Source organism: Hippocampus zosterae, chromosome 19 (genome assembly GCF_025434085.1).
Source record: "Hippocampus zosterae strain Florida chromosome 19, ASM2543408v3, whole genome shotgun sequence".
In the NCBI taxonomy this organism is placed as follows: Eukaryota; Metazoa; Chordata; class Actinopteri; order Syngnathiformes; family Syngnathidae; genus Hippocampus; species Hippocampus zosterae.
Window position 1 is genome coordinate 10,838,911 of NC_067469.1, and position 14,637 is coordinate 10,853,547.

General features: G+C 41.4%; 1 protein-coding gene across 8 annotated transcripts in view; it reads right to left on the bottom strand.

Moving 5' to 3' along the window:
* Positions 1–14,637, bottom strand: part of epha7 (eph receptor A7) — an 84,043-nt gene that overhangs the window by 16,447 nt on the left and 52,959 nt on the right. For 2 of the 8 annotated variants that reach the window (XM_052052126.1, XM_052052125.1), the window contains exons 8-14: positions 13,658–13,802; positions 9,528–9,583; positions 7,751–7,876; positions 5,446–5,631; positions 4,455–4,516; positions 2,846–3,055; positions 2,236–2,385 (exon numbers count right to left, since the gene is read on the bottom strand). In XM_052052126.1, the coding sequence (XP_051908086.1) occupies positions 2,236–2,385; positions 2,846–3,055; positions 4,455–4,516; positions 5,446–5,631; positions 7,751–7,876; positions 9,528–9,583; positions 13,658–13,802 (935 nt within the window). Of the gene's footprint in view, positions 1–2,235; positions 2,386–2,845; positions 3,056–4,454; positions 4,517–5,445; positions 5,632–7,750; positions 7,877–9,527; positions 9,584–13,657; positions 13,803–14,637 lie in introns of those variants that run through there. The other 6 variants (XM_052052128.1, XM_052052127.1, XM_052052130.1 and 3 more) reach the window with 5 other exon arrangements.

Genomic DNA, 14,637 nt, shown 5'->3' on the forward strand with positions numbered 1-14,637 from the left:
AACCGAGTTAGGGAGGGGGATCCAAAAAACGTAGACAAAAACAAGGTCTCCGATGTAAAGACAATTTAATGTCCAAATCGAATCGGAAATAAGCGAGAACATAAAGCGCTGGTCCACAATGAGGACCAGGAGGTAAATCAAAAACGACTAACAAAAGGAGCTTGCACAAAAGAGCAAGAAAAGGAAAGTAAAGCCACAAACTACGAACGAAAAACTATGTAACACTTTGTACACGCGAGAAAAGCCAGATCATCAAAACAAAGTGGTACTTACACACAAACTTGGTACCGAGACTACACGCGAAAACACGACGAGGTCAAAAGCCACTAGTCAATGAGCAACGAGGTAAGCAATGCCATAAACAATACTCCCACAACAGGTGTCGAACGTAGGAGTCCTTAAATAGTGTCTCTATTGATTAATGATTGCCAGCAGGTGTGCTAGAGAGACCGCTCCTGCCACCTGCTGGCCAGACCGAAAAACCGAAATGTGACAATAGGTCACATGAAGTATTTCACAATAAAAGGGGGCTCAAGTATTATTTAAAAAAGGGCAAATAATGAAATTATCTAAATCACTACTAACAAATTCAGTCCCAACCTCGCGTTTATAATCCCACCATTTTAGCGTCATCCATGGGTTAACTCGAGTACTGCATTTTGCAGTTCCAATGCAATTCCTCACAAAGTATCAAGCTTGGAACGGATTGTCATGAGGTGCAATCGCCAGCAGATGTCAACCATGTCTTGGATACGAGCATAGACAGTCGTGTTTACACAGTAGAATAAGACCACATTGAAAGAAATAATGTTGGACTGCTCAGGCTAAATTAAAAGGAAGCGTGGAGAGCGATTGGAAAATGGAGAAATGCATCAGATGACTTTATCTTGCTTTTCAACAAAGGCGACAAAAGATTAAAGACTCCAAATGCTTTAGTGACATTGAGCCCGACTTTGAAGAATAATTGAAGAATTTCCACTTTGGATAAGGCTTAGAGCAGCGGAGAAACTTGTCGCCTGAGCCCCCAGAAAAAGACAAGACCCAACCTGGTAACTTGAAAAAGACAAGACCCAACCTGGTAACTTGAAGATTCTGACCGGTGTCATGCTGAATCGGAACCAATCATCAGTGAATCAACTCAAAACATTTTTTGCACTGACTTTTATCATTGGTTTGTACCAAAAGAAAAAAAAACCTCACTATGTATTGGGATGTGTGAAACCCTAATATATACATTACTTCCTTCTTTCTTATGGTTCTTTTTTTCTTTCTTGTATTTGTATGTAAAAAGAAAAATGTTCTGAAACCCCTCCAAATGTGCGTTTTGGATTCGTGACAATGACCATGTTTTGTTTTTGTCAATCATTAAATGTAAATGACATTTTTTTTCACTTTGCATTTGTTGTTTTTAAATTGAAATGACATGCCGTTCTGTTTGTTACCATATCACATGACTGACTGTGATAAATTAACATTGAATTTATGGAAAGGGGTGAAAAAAAGCACCCTTTCAGGCAGGGGTGGCCAACCAGTCAGAGACTAAGAGCCATTTTTTTACTGTGTTACTGCAAAGAGACACACACACACACGCACGCACACACACACATACACACGCACACGCACACGCACACACACACACACAAACCCCGGGAGCCGCATTGAACCAGCCAAAGAGCCACATGCGGCTCGCGAGCCGTGGGTTTGCCACCCCTGCTTTAGTGTTTTAATTTGATTACCCTTGGTCTAAGGTTTTATGGGCCAAATGAAAAAGTGGTAAAAGTCAGGGAGGCGTCATCAGGTTTGCATGGTTCAGTCATCCGCAACAACAAAGGACCCCTCTGGAATTCTATTGTTTGATCATGCAATCCTGACAGCAACCAGATAACAGTTCAGCTTCCACATCTGTATGCCAAATCCTTGAGTAAATAAGGCCCAAATGGTGAGTGTTTTGCATGTCAGTGTTTGCAAGCCTATGTCATATTTTCCTCAACCGTCAAACGAAATCATAGCTCTGTAGATACTGTATTTAGGAGCAATGCTGGTACCATATACTAAAACAGATTAAGTTGCTCCCTTCAAAGAGAATGCCGAATACATTTAAAGATTCAATATCAATTGACTAAGATGATAGTCCAGAGACCCAACTCTCTGTTTGCAAGCAATTTAAAAAATATATGGTATACAAATTTACATATGCCCATTTTGAGCAGTTTGAATTATTAGATCGCCACTTACATCTTGATTAGACATGTCCCAGTATGGCCTTTCTCCAAAAGACATAACCTCCCACATGACAACGCCATAACTCCACACGTCACTCGCAGAGGTGAATTTACGGAACTGGATGGCTTCTGGAGCGGTCCATCGGACTGATATTTTTCCGCCCTGTGCAAAAAAATAGTGAGTGACAGTTTACAAGAAATTCTACACAAATGCTGAAAGATTTTGTTTTCTTTTTGGGGTCGCCACAGCACATCATCCTTTTCCATCTGAGTCTTATGTTCTGCATGCTCCTCTGTAACACCAACGACCATCATGTCTTCCCTTACTTACATCTATCAACCATCCTCATCACCAATCTCCCAATACATTCACGCTCCCTCCTCTGGACATGTCGAAACCATCTAAGTCTGCTGACCCTAACATCTAACCTTGGCTGACGATATGTTGAGCTCATTTCTAATCTCATTCAACCTGGTCATTCCTGAAGAAAACCTCAGGAACTTAAATTGAATTACGAAAGATGCGCAGCTATAATTGTTCGTTTTTTTGGGGGGGGGGGGGTTAAAAATTGCACTCCATTTCCGGTGTCCAAGAGAGAAGGCAAGTGCTTGAATTAACTCACCGTAGTTGAGTACACAGCCTCAGGGTCGTCATTTATCGTCCTGGAAAGACCAAAGTCAGACACTTTGCATACAAGATTGCTGTTGACAAGGACGTTACGAGCAGCCAGATTTCGATGGACGTATCCCATATCGGCGAGATATCTCATCCCCGATGCTATGCCCCGCAGCATCCCAACCAACTGAATGATTGTGAACTGACCATCATGTATCTGTGAAAAAAAACAACAACAAAAAAAGATGAAGATAACCATTGATTTTTCCTTCATGGGAGTTTGAGATACCGTATTTTCACGACTATTCGACGCATCGTACTAATGGCCGCAGTCTCATTAATGGGTGACATTTCTGTATTTTACACATACACAGGACGCATCGTACTAATGGCCGCAGTTTTACAGTGGTAAAACATACGCCAGCTTAAACATACGGCATGCATGCACGCACTCCAACACGTTAGCTTGAAGCATACGGTAACATGCCAAGACATACAGATAAGATAAAAACACGTTTTTAAAAAGGCAACGAAAGCAGAACTGAGTTCGGGTGTATTTTATTTAGCCATCGTACAATGTTCTCACGTTTTTCGATCAATCATCACCCAGAAATCCATCAAAGTCCTCATCCTCTGTATCAGAAGCAGAGGACTGCACATCTCAGTTGTCATTGAATGCATCACATGCTAGTGTGAGTTGCTACGCATTGCCGAGCGGAAAGAAGGAGTAGCAACAGCAAAGTCAACATTTCTCTCGTGTGAAGCTTTCCCACATTTGAAAGTAAAGAACAGAGCGAAACATGGTGGCAGCGCGTGTGTGTGTAGAAAGAATTGAACAATTGTGCAAGTACCGTAATCCATCAAAAACGCCGCGTTCCCTCTCGTTGTTGCGTATTGTGGCGTAACTCGCCAAGCGCTGCCTCTCACTCTTTGTAAAGTTGTGTTTGCCACCGATCATCCATTTTTCCCATGCCGTTCGCAACTTTACTTTGAACGCCCGGTTGATGCCAATGTCCAGCGGTTGGAGTTCTTTAGTCAAGCCTCCGGGAATAACGGCAAGCTCAGAGTTCGTTTGCTTGACTTGTTTTTTTCACCGCTGCTGTGAGATGGGCACGCATGCCAAAAGCATAACCGGTGGCTTTAAGTTTGAACTGAGCTTCGTAGGCGTGTCTTTTTGTCGAATTTATTTTCAGGGGTTCTTAGAAACCAAAACCGGAGTTGTTTTGCAACAATGCACATTGCCACACGCTATACAAGTGTTGGTACTGGCTTGAGGCGTCCACTTACACGCCCACCCTTCACCATTGGCGGACTAGCTTGTCTGTCCTCTCTCTCTCTCTCCCTCTCTCTCTCTCTCTCTCTCTCTCTCTCTCCCTCTCCATATATGTATATATACACGCCCACCCTTCCCTGATTGGCCGACTTCTTTCATGCCTGGCCACCGTCACTTCCGCCTTTTCTCTATATAAACAGCGTGTCGGCTGTCAGTCAGATTTTGGAACTCGGCGCATATAAAGGACGCTCCGCACCATAAGGCGTCCTGTCCATTTTGGAGAAAATTTAAGACTTTTAATGGCGCCTTATAGTCGTGAAAATACGGTACTCATGATACTCACTCGAAGGAAGGCATCTAATGAGCCATTCTCCATGAACTCTGTCACAATCATAACAGGTTTTCCTGGAGAAAAAGAGCACATTACATACTGTACGTACAAAAAAAAAGCCACTTCTTCACAAAACGCTCTACACAAAAAGATAAATAAATGTATGTGTTACAGTGAAACTCCTCTACAATGAAACCTACATGGGAGAAAATACCCCTAGTGTGAAAAAATGTTCATGCATGAAAGCCATTCCCTCTTTTCTGCTTCCCCCTACAACAAAAAGCCCCCTCCCCCGTTCCATTATACAAAATCTTTTTCTCTGCTCTTGCCTCGCAACGGGAAATACTACAATGAAAACAAGCCTTCCGCAAAAGTCTAATCCAACCTCAGCATGCCACAGCGACCTTTACTGCTTTGTTTGGAAACGGCAACAGCAACCACCACACTGGTTTACACATGTGCAGTAGTACAGGAAGTATTTGTTTCAGACGCAGCACGAACATTGCATTGCTAAAATGGTGACAAAATGGACCTTTGTATACCAAGGAGTTAAGAAAAGAAAAGCTTTCACGCTTGAAGACAGGATAAAGGTAATACAAATGAAAGATGGAGGAAGCAAAATAAAAGACTATGCAAGAAATTGATGTAAGTGAGAGTAAATGCTGATTGTAAATTTCACAATTTCTTTCCCTTTTTTCTTTATACGCTGGCTATATGAAGTGTCAAATAAGTGTATGCTCATACTTATGTACTATTGGAATAACAAAAAGTACACATATACGTTTTTTGTGTGTGTGTTCATGTTTACGTCTGAGATAAAATTTGTGACAGTGAAAAGTCCCCAGTTGTGAAAAATGTCTTGCTGCAAACACGATTTCGTTGTAGAGGAGTTTCACTGTAAATACACATTCATAGTCTAATTCAAATAGACTTGAGAATTATAAGGCTGCATGGCTAATGTCATAAGCTGTAATGCCAAAACGAAAACAGTTCCACATGTTACCTCTTGTCACTACTCCCTCAAGATGCACAACATTGGGATGGTCAAACTGTCCCATAATGCTGGCCTCACACAGGAAGTCCTTTTTCTGCTTCTCTGTGTGACCCACTTTTAATGTTTTGATGGCCACTGCAGCATCTCGCTTTCCAGGTACTTTGAGCCGGCCGCTGCACACCTCCCCAAACTGTCCTGTATGGCATGGAATAGTGGTTGAAGGTAAAGAGAAAAAAAGGGACGGTGTTTTCAAAATTCATTCGTTCGTTCCATTTTCCAACTGCCAATTAAAAAAAAAAACAAAAAACAGACCATGATTTTGTTACTGTTTCAATACCTGAAACAAATAATGAAAAAAAAGCCTGATTTTATTCTTAAATTTCTGTCCAAGACCAAAAAATGTGAACATGAAAAGCACAGGACAACATTGGGATGAACCTTTTCATGCACCAATAACCTGTAACCTAATAACATGATAATTATTAGGTTACACTGTAGTAACCACTGTCCCTCAAAGGGTTAATATTAATTGCCCTATGTTGACTTGACTCAGACGTTTGGGTACACGGATTGGAGAAGATGTTTGCTTTTTATCCGCTGGCACCACAGTCATTCCCAAATACGACCACCATCCATCAAATCGACTGTCATGTTTTGCGTGATGGTAGAGGACCAAAAAATAGCAGGGAGGCAGGAGAAGCAGGGTGTACTGAACAAAATATGTTAACCAAAACATTTATAAGGCCACACTGGAAACAAAAAAACAACTGAAAAACCTAAATACAGTGTACCTCTACTAATGAAATTAATTGGTTCCGGAAGAAATTTCTTTACGAGAAAATTTTGTAAGTAGAGACGTGTTTTCCATGTAAATGCACTAATCCGTTACTAGCCCCCCAAAATTCAGACATAAATGTTTTCTAAAGCATAAAAATGCATCAAAATATATAACAAATACATTTGTGCATAATCTAAAAAACAAGAATTAAAATGATGGTCATTTAACTTTTCACTGCATCCTCATTGTTTTTTCCCCCCTCTTTAGGTCATGTTCTTTCTCAGAAGTGGTTTTTGCCTGGCATTTTGTAAAAAACGGATCCAAGGACGTTTGCTTTTGTTGACTTTTAACAATCCTTCAAAAATGTCCAAGGCAAACATCAGCAGAGTGAGCGATTGCCCGATTCCTGAACACTTTTTTTGGCGAGTCACATTTACGTAAAACTATCGAAACACCTCATGGCTCGAGGGGTGAATGACGAGGACGCTGCATCGACACATCCATCTCGCTACACACACAGACCCATTTGGTAAAGGTCCCTGTTAGGCAAGGGGATGCCAGGAAGATGCTAGGTAATAGCCAATGGCAGAGCAGCTAGAAGTATGTTGCTTTCAGGAAACTCTGAGCTGCAAGTTACAACCCATACTGTATTTTTATCTTTCATATCTTGGAATTTCTTTTGAAGCTAGAGGCAATATTTTCCTGTTGAGGCGTTTCGTAACTTCAAAATTTCGTATGAAGAGACGTTCATAAGTAGAGGTACCACTGTAGCTCAAAGTAATTAACAAACAATAACTCCTGACACTAGCACAACAATCCGACCAAGAGCGGTCAGCGTGGTAGTCCTTTTAACAGAAAAGAGCTGATGAAATGATGACAAACAGGGGCGACGCTGGAGGAGAAGCCCTCCACTGCCACCCGTTGGTCACAAATGGAACAGAACCATGACATCAGCCCCAATGCGAGGGTCATTAAATAAATAAGGTGAATTTTTCTGTAACAGGACTTCTATTACAGATAGAAACATACTTTTTTTCCAACATAGTCTCCCATATATACCTCAGCGTAAAAATCTTTGGACTGTGAGACATTAGTCCAAAGTCACTCAAAACACTTTTGGCCTCATCGTCTTTTTTATTTTGTCCACAAATTTTATTACAACGGGTTTGGATGATTCCCTGAATGCATTTAGGGTTGAGGTGCATTTATTCAGCGTCATAGGTGTGTTTGACTTGATTATATTACTGGTACGATGATGGGTAATTTCGCGTGAAAATTATTGACAGTGGAACCATGTGCCTGTTTCAAAGGTTTGTAGCATGCCATTTTCTCAAATGCATTTGGCCACTGAAAGAAAATAAAAAATATTTTGACGGGATGAGATGGAATAATTATAGTGACGTTTTACCCCTCTCTGCTATTACACACGTCAATTTACAATGTCGAAAGCTACGTCCTGTCTTCAAGATGTGAATATTGGACTGATGATAAGAAAGATACTAGTGCAGGGACTAAAGAGAAGCCAGAGAGACTCACCTGCTCCTAGAACCCTTTCAATTTGAACGTAGGAAGCATCCAGCTCCTTGGCAAATTGATGAACAGCCCTATTTGGGTCCTCGTTGGTTTCGGGGTCAATATAACTTTTGGAGCCTGGAATTTTAACTGAATAAGAAAATAGGATTATTTCATTTTTAAGTGTGAGATGCAAACTAGCATGCAGTGCGTATTTTGATAATTGTATATGAATACATATACAATACATATATGAACATCCTATATCACGGGTGTCAAACTCAAGGCCCGGGCCAGATCTGGCCCGCCACATCATTTTATGTGGCCCGCAAGAGCAAATCAAAGATGTCAACTTTCATTCATTCATCTTCCGAACCGCTTCATCCTCATTAGGGACGCGGGGGGTGCTGGAGCCTATCCCAGCTGTCTTCGGGCAGTAGGCGGGGGACACCCCGAATTGGTTGCCAGCCAATCGCAGGGCACACAGAGACAAACAACCATGCACGCCCGCACTCACACCTAGAGACAATTTAGAGTGTTCAATCAGCCTGCCATGCATGTTTTTTTGGAATGTGGGAGGAAACCGGAACACCCGGAGAAAACCCACGCAAGCCCGGGGAGAACATGCAAACTCTACACAGGGAGGCCGGAGCTGGAATCCAACCCGGTACCTCTGCACTGTGAAGTCGACGTGCTAACCACTGGACGACCGGGCCCCCGTCAACTTTCATGATGCTTGCTAAAATCTCTACCAAAATTTCAAATTCTAATATGTAATAAATACAAGTGGTACTATAAGCATTTTCTTGTTACCAAACCCCTCATTACAGTAGCTTTAACAATGGGTGAATAAACCACTATTCTTGATTTCTTTATATGGTTTCATTCATACTAGCCCTCCAAGGGAATTGGAAACAAAAAGCAGGTCCGCGCCTGTCTATATCATGAATACATTAAAAATATTTTTTTTATTATTAACTGGTTGCATCACCCAAAGTTCATTCATTCATTTTCCGAACCGCTTTATCCTCACTCGGGTCGCGGGGGTTCTGGCTAGCTGTCTTTAGGCAATAGGCGGGAGACACCCTGAACTGGTTGTCAGCCAATTGCAGGGCACACAGAAACGAACAACCATTCACGCTCACACCCATACCTTGGGACAATTTGGAGTGTTCAATCAGCCTGCCATGCATTTTTGGAATGTGGGAAGAAACCGTAGGACCCGGAGAAAACCCACACAAGCACGGGTAGAACATGCAAACTCCACACAAGGGAACCCAAAGTCTCTATATTTTATTCATCATAAAATATGATGGTGATAGTCCCACATTGCACCAATCAACATCAATTATAAGTTAAGGGTTCGTTGTCTTGCTTTTAGAATATGCTTTCATGTTTTCAGCATTAAGCAATATTGGCCTCGCTGTTACAATACACTTTGGAACAGTGTATTTAGGAGTAACAGATCAAGCCCCACAGCACTATCGTCGGCCCCTTTCTTTTTCATATCAGCACTTTGCCACCTGAGTGTATCATCCCTGTTTCGATTGAGGAAGCTGTCTGAAGTGGGGATCTGCGGGGGCATCATTAAGGGGCATTGTATCAGTGTTTAAAAAACTCATGCTGACATGAGAATTTGCCTTGAAGCAGCACTCAAAACAAAGCACACCTGTCCACACTTACTCTTGCTCTTTAAATTGTCTGGCTTTTAATTATTTTTTTGTTCCTTCCTCGTGGGATCTACTGCCCTCCAAGGCACACCATCCATTTTTATGAACAAGTACTATATATATGCACTCACACTGAAAGTAAAGCTCCTCATCTCCCTCTTGATCCGCTTTACTGTACCCGCAGTGCCTGCAGCGGCATAAGAAGAGAGGGGCAACCATTAGATGAAGGCAGAAAAGAAACAGATGAACACATTTAATTGCATGAATGGCAATGCGGAAACCAACAATACATTATAAATGAACTAGACATGGAGACTTTATTTTAGAAAAGTTTCAAATCATATCCACTGCAACATAAAAAGACATTAAGTGACGCCGGTCAACGTCCAATAAATTCATATTTCAAAACAATTATGTCCACGTAAAAAAAAAAATTAAAATAATAAAAAAAACAAATAAAAGGTTATCCGCTCATAGGGCCTCATTTCCAAATGGTTTGCATGTGCAAAAGTGCCACAAATGTAATCGCTCACACAAACCAATGAGGAAGCGGACCTTCTCGCTTGATGCACCAAAGATTGCATCCACGGAGCAGTCAAGTTTTGAGCTTTAACGTGCAAAATACCGTCAGGAGTTAATGCACATTGTTTAATTGAAACAGCCGTTATGGGAATTCCCAAATCTGAGACGAAATGCACGGTTGTAATTTGGGTCTTTCAACAGCATGTCTGGAAGGGCTGGGTGCAAACCGGAACAGCTGTGGTTATTGTGGCTAGCAGGAGGCAGAGCAAAAATGAAAGGCGATGGGGAGAACCGATGTTTTCCACTCATGTAAACATTTTCGAAAAGCCATAAAATGTTATTGATACGTAGTGAGTATTCAACAATGCAATTTTAGAGCCAGTCACAAGAAAGAGTCTTGCCATATTATCTAGGACAAAACCTGATTCAATTTCCTTGCATCTGGTTCATTTCAGTGCACTGTGGCAATTGGTGCTGGCCTCTCCCAAGGCAGTTTTCGAGTGTGCTTTCCCACATTTTAAACACAATTATAAGCAGGAGGGCCAGATACATCCAATTGCCACACACTTAGACAAGATTGTATAAAACATGCTTTTTCTGCAGTTGCTGGCATCCCCCAAATTATTGGAGCCAGGGATTTACTTTCTGTAATGCTGAAATATGTTTTAAATATGTTGGTTTAAGCTTTCCAATTCTATCACATCAAAGTTCATTTTTGTGCTTCCGTGTTCTCCCAAATTTTCGATGGTGGAAACCATCTGAGATGCCAAAAGCAGTGGTTCTCAATGTCATACGATGAGTACGCCCTCACTCACACGTGTTGATGATTCTCCAAAAGTAAAATGTAACACAACTAATTCTGAAATAAAAATCATGTTTATTTCATCTGATTAACATTTGAACATGGCGGCCTGGTCGTCGAGGAGTTAGCACGTCGGCCTCGCAGTGTAGAGGTGCAGGGCTTGATCTCTGGCCTGAACTGTGTGGAGTTTGCATGTTCTCCCCGTGCCTCTGTCTCTGGGTACTCCGGTTTCCTCCCACATTCCAAAAACATGCGTGGCAGGTTAATGGGACACTCTTAATTGTCCTTAGGTGTGAGTGTGAGTGTGAGCGTGGATGGCTGTTTGTCTATGTGTGCCCTCACACGGCCCTCGCGAGGTGTGATCTGAGCATATATATATATATATATATATATATATATATATATATATATATATATATATATAGCTGTCAGTTTAGCGCGTTTTTATTGGCATTAATTTAAATGAATTTTAACTGGATTACATTTTTTCTCAAGAGATTAACGCGGCAGACTTCACAGCGGATGTTACGTTGCTCTATAAATAAACCAGAAACAAAACAACAAGCGTGCTGCGCATGTCCACGCACGTTTGTTTTGCCAGCCACGGCAGCGCGAGACACCAAAAACGGATACTTAAAGAGTTTATGAATGGAAAGTTTACTTTTAAAAAGTTGCCAGTTTGTTCCATTGACAAGACCAAAGTTACCTGTATGTTTTGCAGTCGGAAACTGAGCTATCATCATTGCACCTTGAGTCTGAAATACCACTTAATGGCCAAGCACACAGCTGACGTGAGTACTCTTCCCCCTCGTCTAAGACAGACAGCTATGGATCGTTTCAAAGCAAAGAAAATGGATGACATGACGAAGAACAAATGTATGGCTACAGCATGCAAGCCTGTCAAAATTGTGCACGGCTCGACTCAAGCTGAAACTGACGCGATTGTTACTTGTTTGGAACTATTTTGTGTGGAAGGTTACAGCGTTCCGTGGCCATATAAATAAAGCGGGTGGAGCTTCTCTGTGTTCGTCTGACAGCGACGGTGCGCTGAGGCACCTCAAGAGTTCAGCGGTGCAGTGGTAGCGACCTGATGATGAAATTAAATGAAATGATGTCTACGCAAAACCGTAGAGAGACTTCCGAGCAAGAAGGACCAACTGACTGCTGTGTTCAAAGCAAACTTGAGAAAAACGAAGTATGCAATCATGGCTTAAATCCACTATAGGCTGAGTACCGTATTTTCACGACTATAAGGCGCCATTAAAAGTCTTAAATTTTCTTCAAAATGGACAGGACGGCTTATAATGCGGAGCTTTTGTGTATGCACTGAGTTCCAAAACCTGACTGACAGCCGACACGCTGTTTATATACAGAAAAGGCAGAAGTGAGTGTGGACAGGCATGCAGCAAAGAAGTCGGACAATCAGTGAAGGGTGGGTGTGTAAGTGGACGCTAAAGGTCACGCCCCAAGCAGGTACCAACACCTGTATAGAGTGTGGCTATGTGCATTGTTGCAAAACAACTTCGGTTTTGGTTTCTAAGAACCTCCGAATATAAATTCTACAAAGAGACACGCCTGCGAAGCTCAGTTCAAACTTCAAGCCATCGGTTATGCTTTTGGCATGCATGCCCATCTCATAGCAGCGGTGAAAAACCAAGTCAAGCAAATGAACTCTGAGCTTGCCATCATTCCCGGAGGCTTGACTAAAGAACACCAACCGCTGGACATCGGCATCAACCGGGCGTTCAAAGTAAAGTTGCGACCGGATGTTCAATGTAAAGTTGCAAGCGGCATGGGAACAATGGATGATCGATGGCAAACACAACTTTACAATGAGTGAGAGGCAGCGCCGGGCGAGTTACGCCACAATTTGCAAATAGATTGTGCTGCTTGGACGAACGTGTCTGCTTGCACTGTTGTTCGAGTTTTTGGCAAAGCCGGCATTATTTCTGTGGAGCCATGGCAATGAGAGTGACTCTGACAACAGGAGGGGAGCCGGCGTTTTTGATGGATTACCGGTACTTGCACAATTGTTCAGTTTTGATACAGAAGATGAGGACTTTGATCGATTTATGGGTGATGATTGATCGAAAAACGTGAGTACATTGTACGATGGCTGAATAAAATACAACCGAACTCACTTTTGCTTCCGTTGCCTTTTTAAAAACATGTTTTTAGCGTGTATCCGTATGTCTTGGCATGCTACCGTATGCTTCAAGCTAACGTGTTTTTAGCGTGCGCGCATGCATGCCGTTTAAGCTGGTGTATGTTTTACCACTGTAAAACTGCGCACAATAATACAGTGCGTTTTGTCTATGTGTCAAATACAGAAATAGCACCTGTTAATGAGACTGCGCCCAACAATACGGTGCGTCGAATGGTCGTGAAAATACGGTACTAGTTTACCTTAGATGTGGCCTTTATAATGTTATATTGCTCTGTTTTGATTCCATAAAAAGAGCTGTTAAAGCAGCTGTTGTGTGACAAAATATTTTTTTCACTGTTGTTGATGGACAGTGATATTGTGTGAGAGATCATGTGTGAATAACTGCTTCAAGTGAAAAATGTTCATGTAAAATTGAAAATCGAAATTGTTATTTCAGTAAATATTTGCATTTTGCAGATAGAAAACTGATTCATTATTGCATGTTGATGAGAGCATTAAAATGGGGGACAAATAGGACAAAAAATACAAAAGGAAATTCAGAAACGATAAAAAATGCCCGAGTAATCACGATTCATTTTTAGTGAATTTGAGTTAATTAGGACAGTTGCATTTTTAATTAGATTAAATATTTTAATTGTGTGACAGCTCTAATATATGTATATGTGTAAATAACAGTTAAGATCACTGTCTATTTGCATAAGATGTCATGACAGTATGGCTGACGATGAAGCTTGTGAATGACAGAAAAGCTAATTGGCAATCAGACTCACAAAAGTGGGGAGTCAACGGGGCCTGAGAGAGCGTACCTTCTCCCGATGATAAAGCCAAAGACCATGAACACCAGGATTATGGTTCCTGCCACTGCTACCACCGCTATTATGATTACAGGGTTCTGCTCGCTGGAAACAATTGCAGCTGATGAGAGGGAGTCACACACACACACACACACACACACACACACATACAGAAAAATAGAAATGCTGAGTTAAATTTCAAAGACACAGTTTGCAGTCATTAAGACATGATTGGGCACAGTGAAAGATATTGGGATTGATATGCAATTCTTACTCCTTCCACACAACTCAAAAACGTTCCCCACACATACCCTGGATGATTCCAGGTTTTTATTTGTGATGCATGAGTCTCCTTTTTCTAAAATCAATGCCCTTCATGTCAAGGACACAACCAAGAAGTGTTAATTCCCATCTAGAGCTGTCAACTGCAACAGCAGTTAAATCCTTCCTCATCTTATTGTTCACCACTTATTTGTTTTTATTTCCTAGATTGAAACATGAACTGCATGATCACGATTTTGACAATCAATCAAATTTTGTCTCCTGATAGCATTGCCAAAGGGAAGCATAGATCACGATTAAAAGTATTGGGCCTAAAATTGAACCTTGGTGAACCCCACATTTAATTTCATGGGTTTTGGAGGAATAAGTATGCAGTGATGCCTTCACTATTTCGCGGTTCGTTTATCGCGGCTTCAGTGCATCACAAATTTTTTCAAACAAATTCATTAAAAAAAAAAAATTAAAATCATATACAGTACATGGAGTACAGTACTATATATGTTGCTCTATGTGACTAGCTGTTGTTTTGCAGCTTCTCGCGGACCGTTTGCAGACTTTTTGCGGACTTAATTTTTTCTTTTTTTTTTTTAACCTTGTATGTGTTTATTGGTCGTTACTTCGCGGATTTTCGTTTATCGCGGGTGGTTACCTGTATGCGTTTATTGGTCGTTACT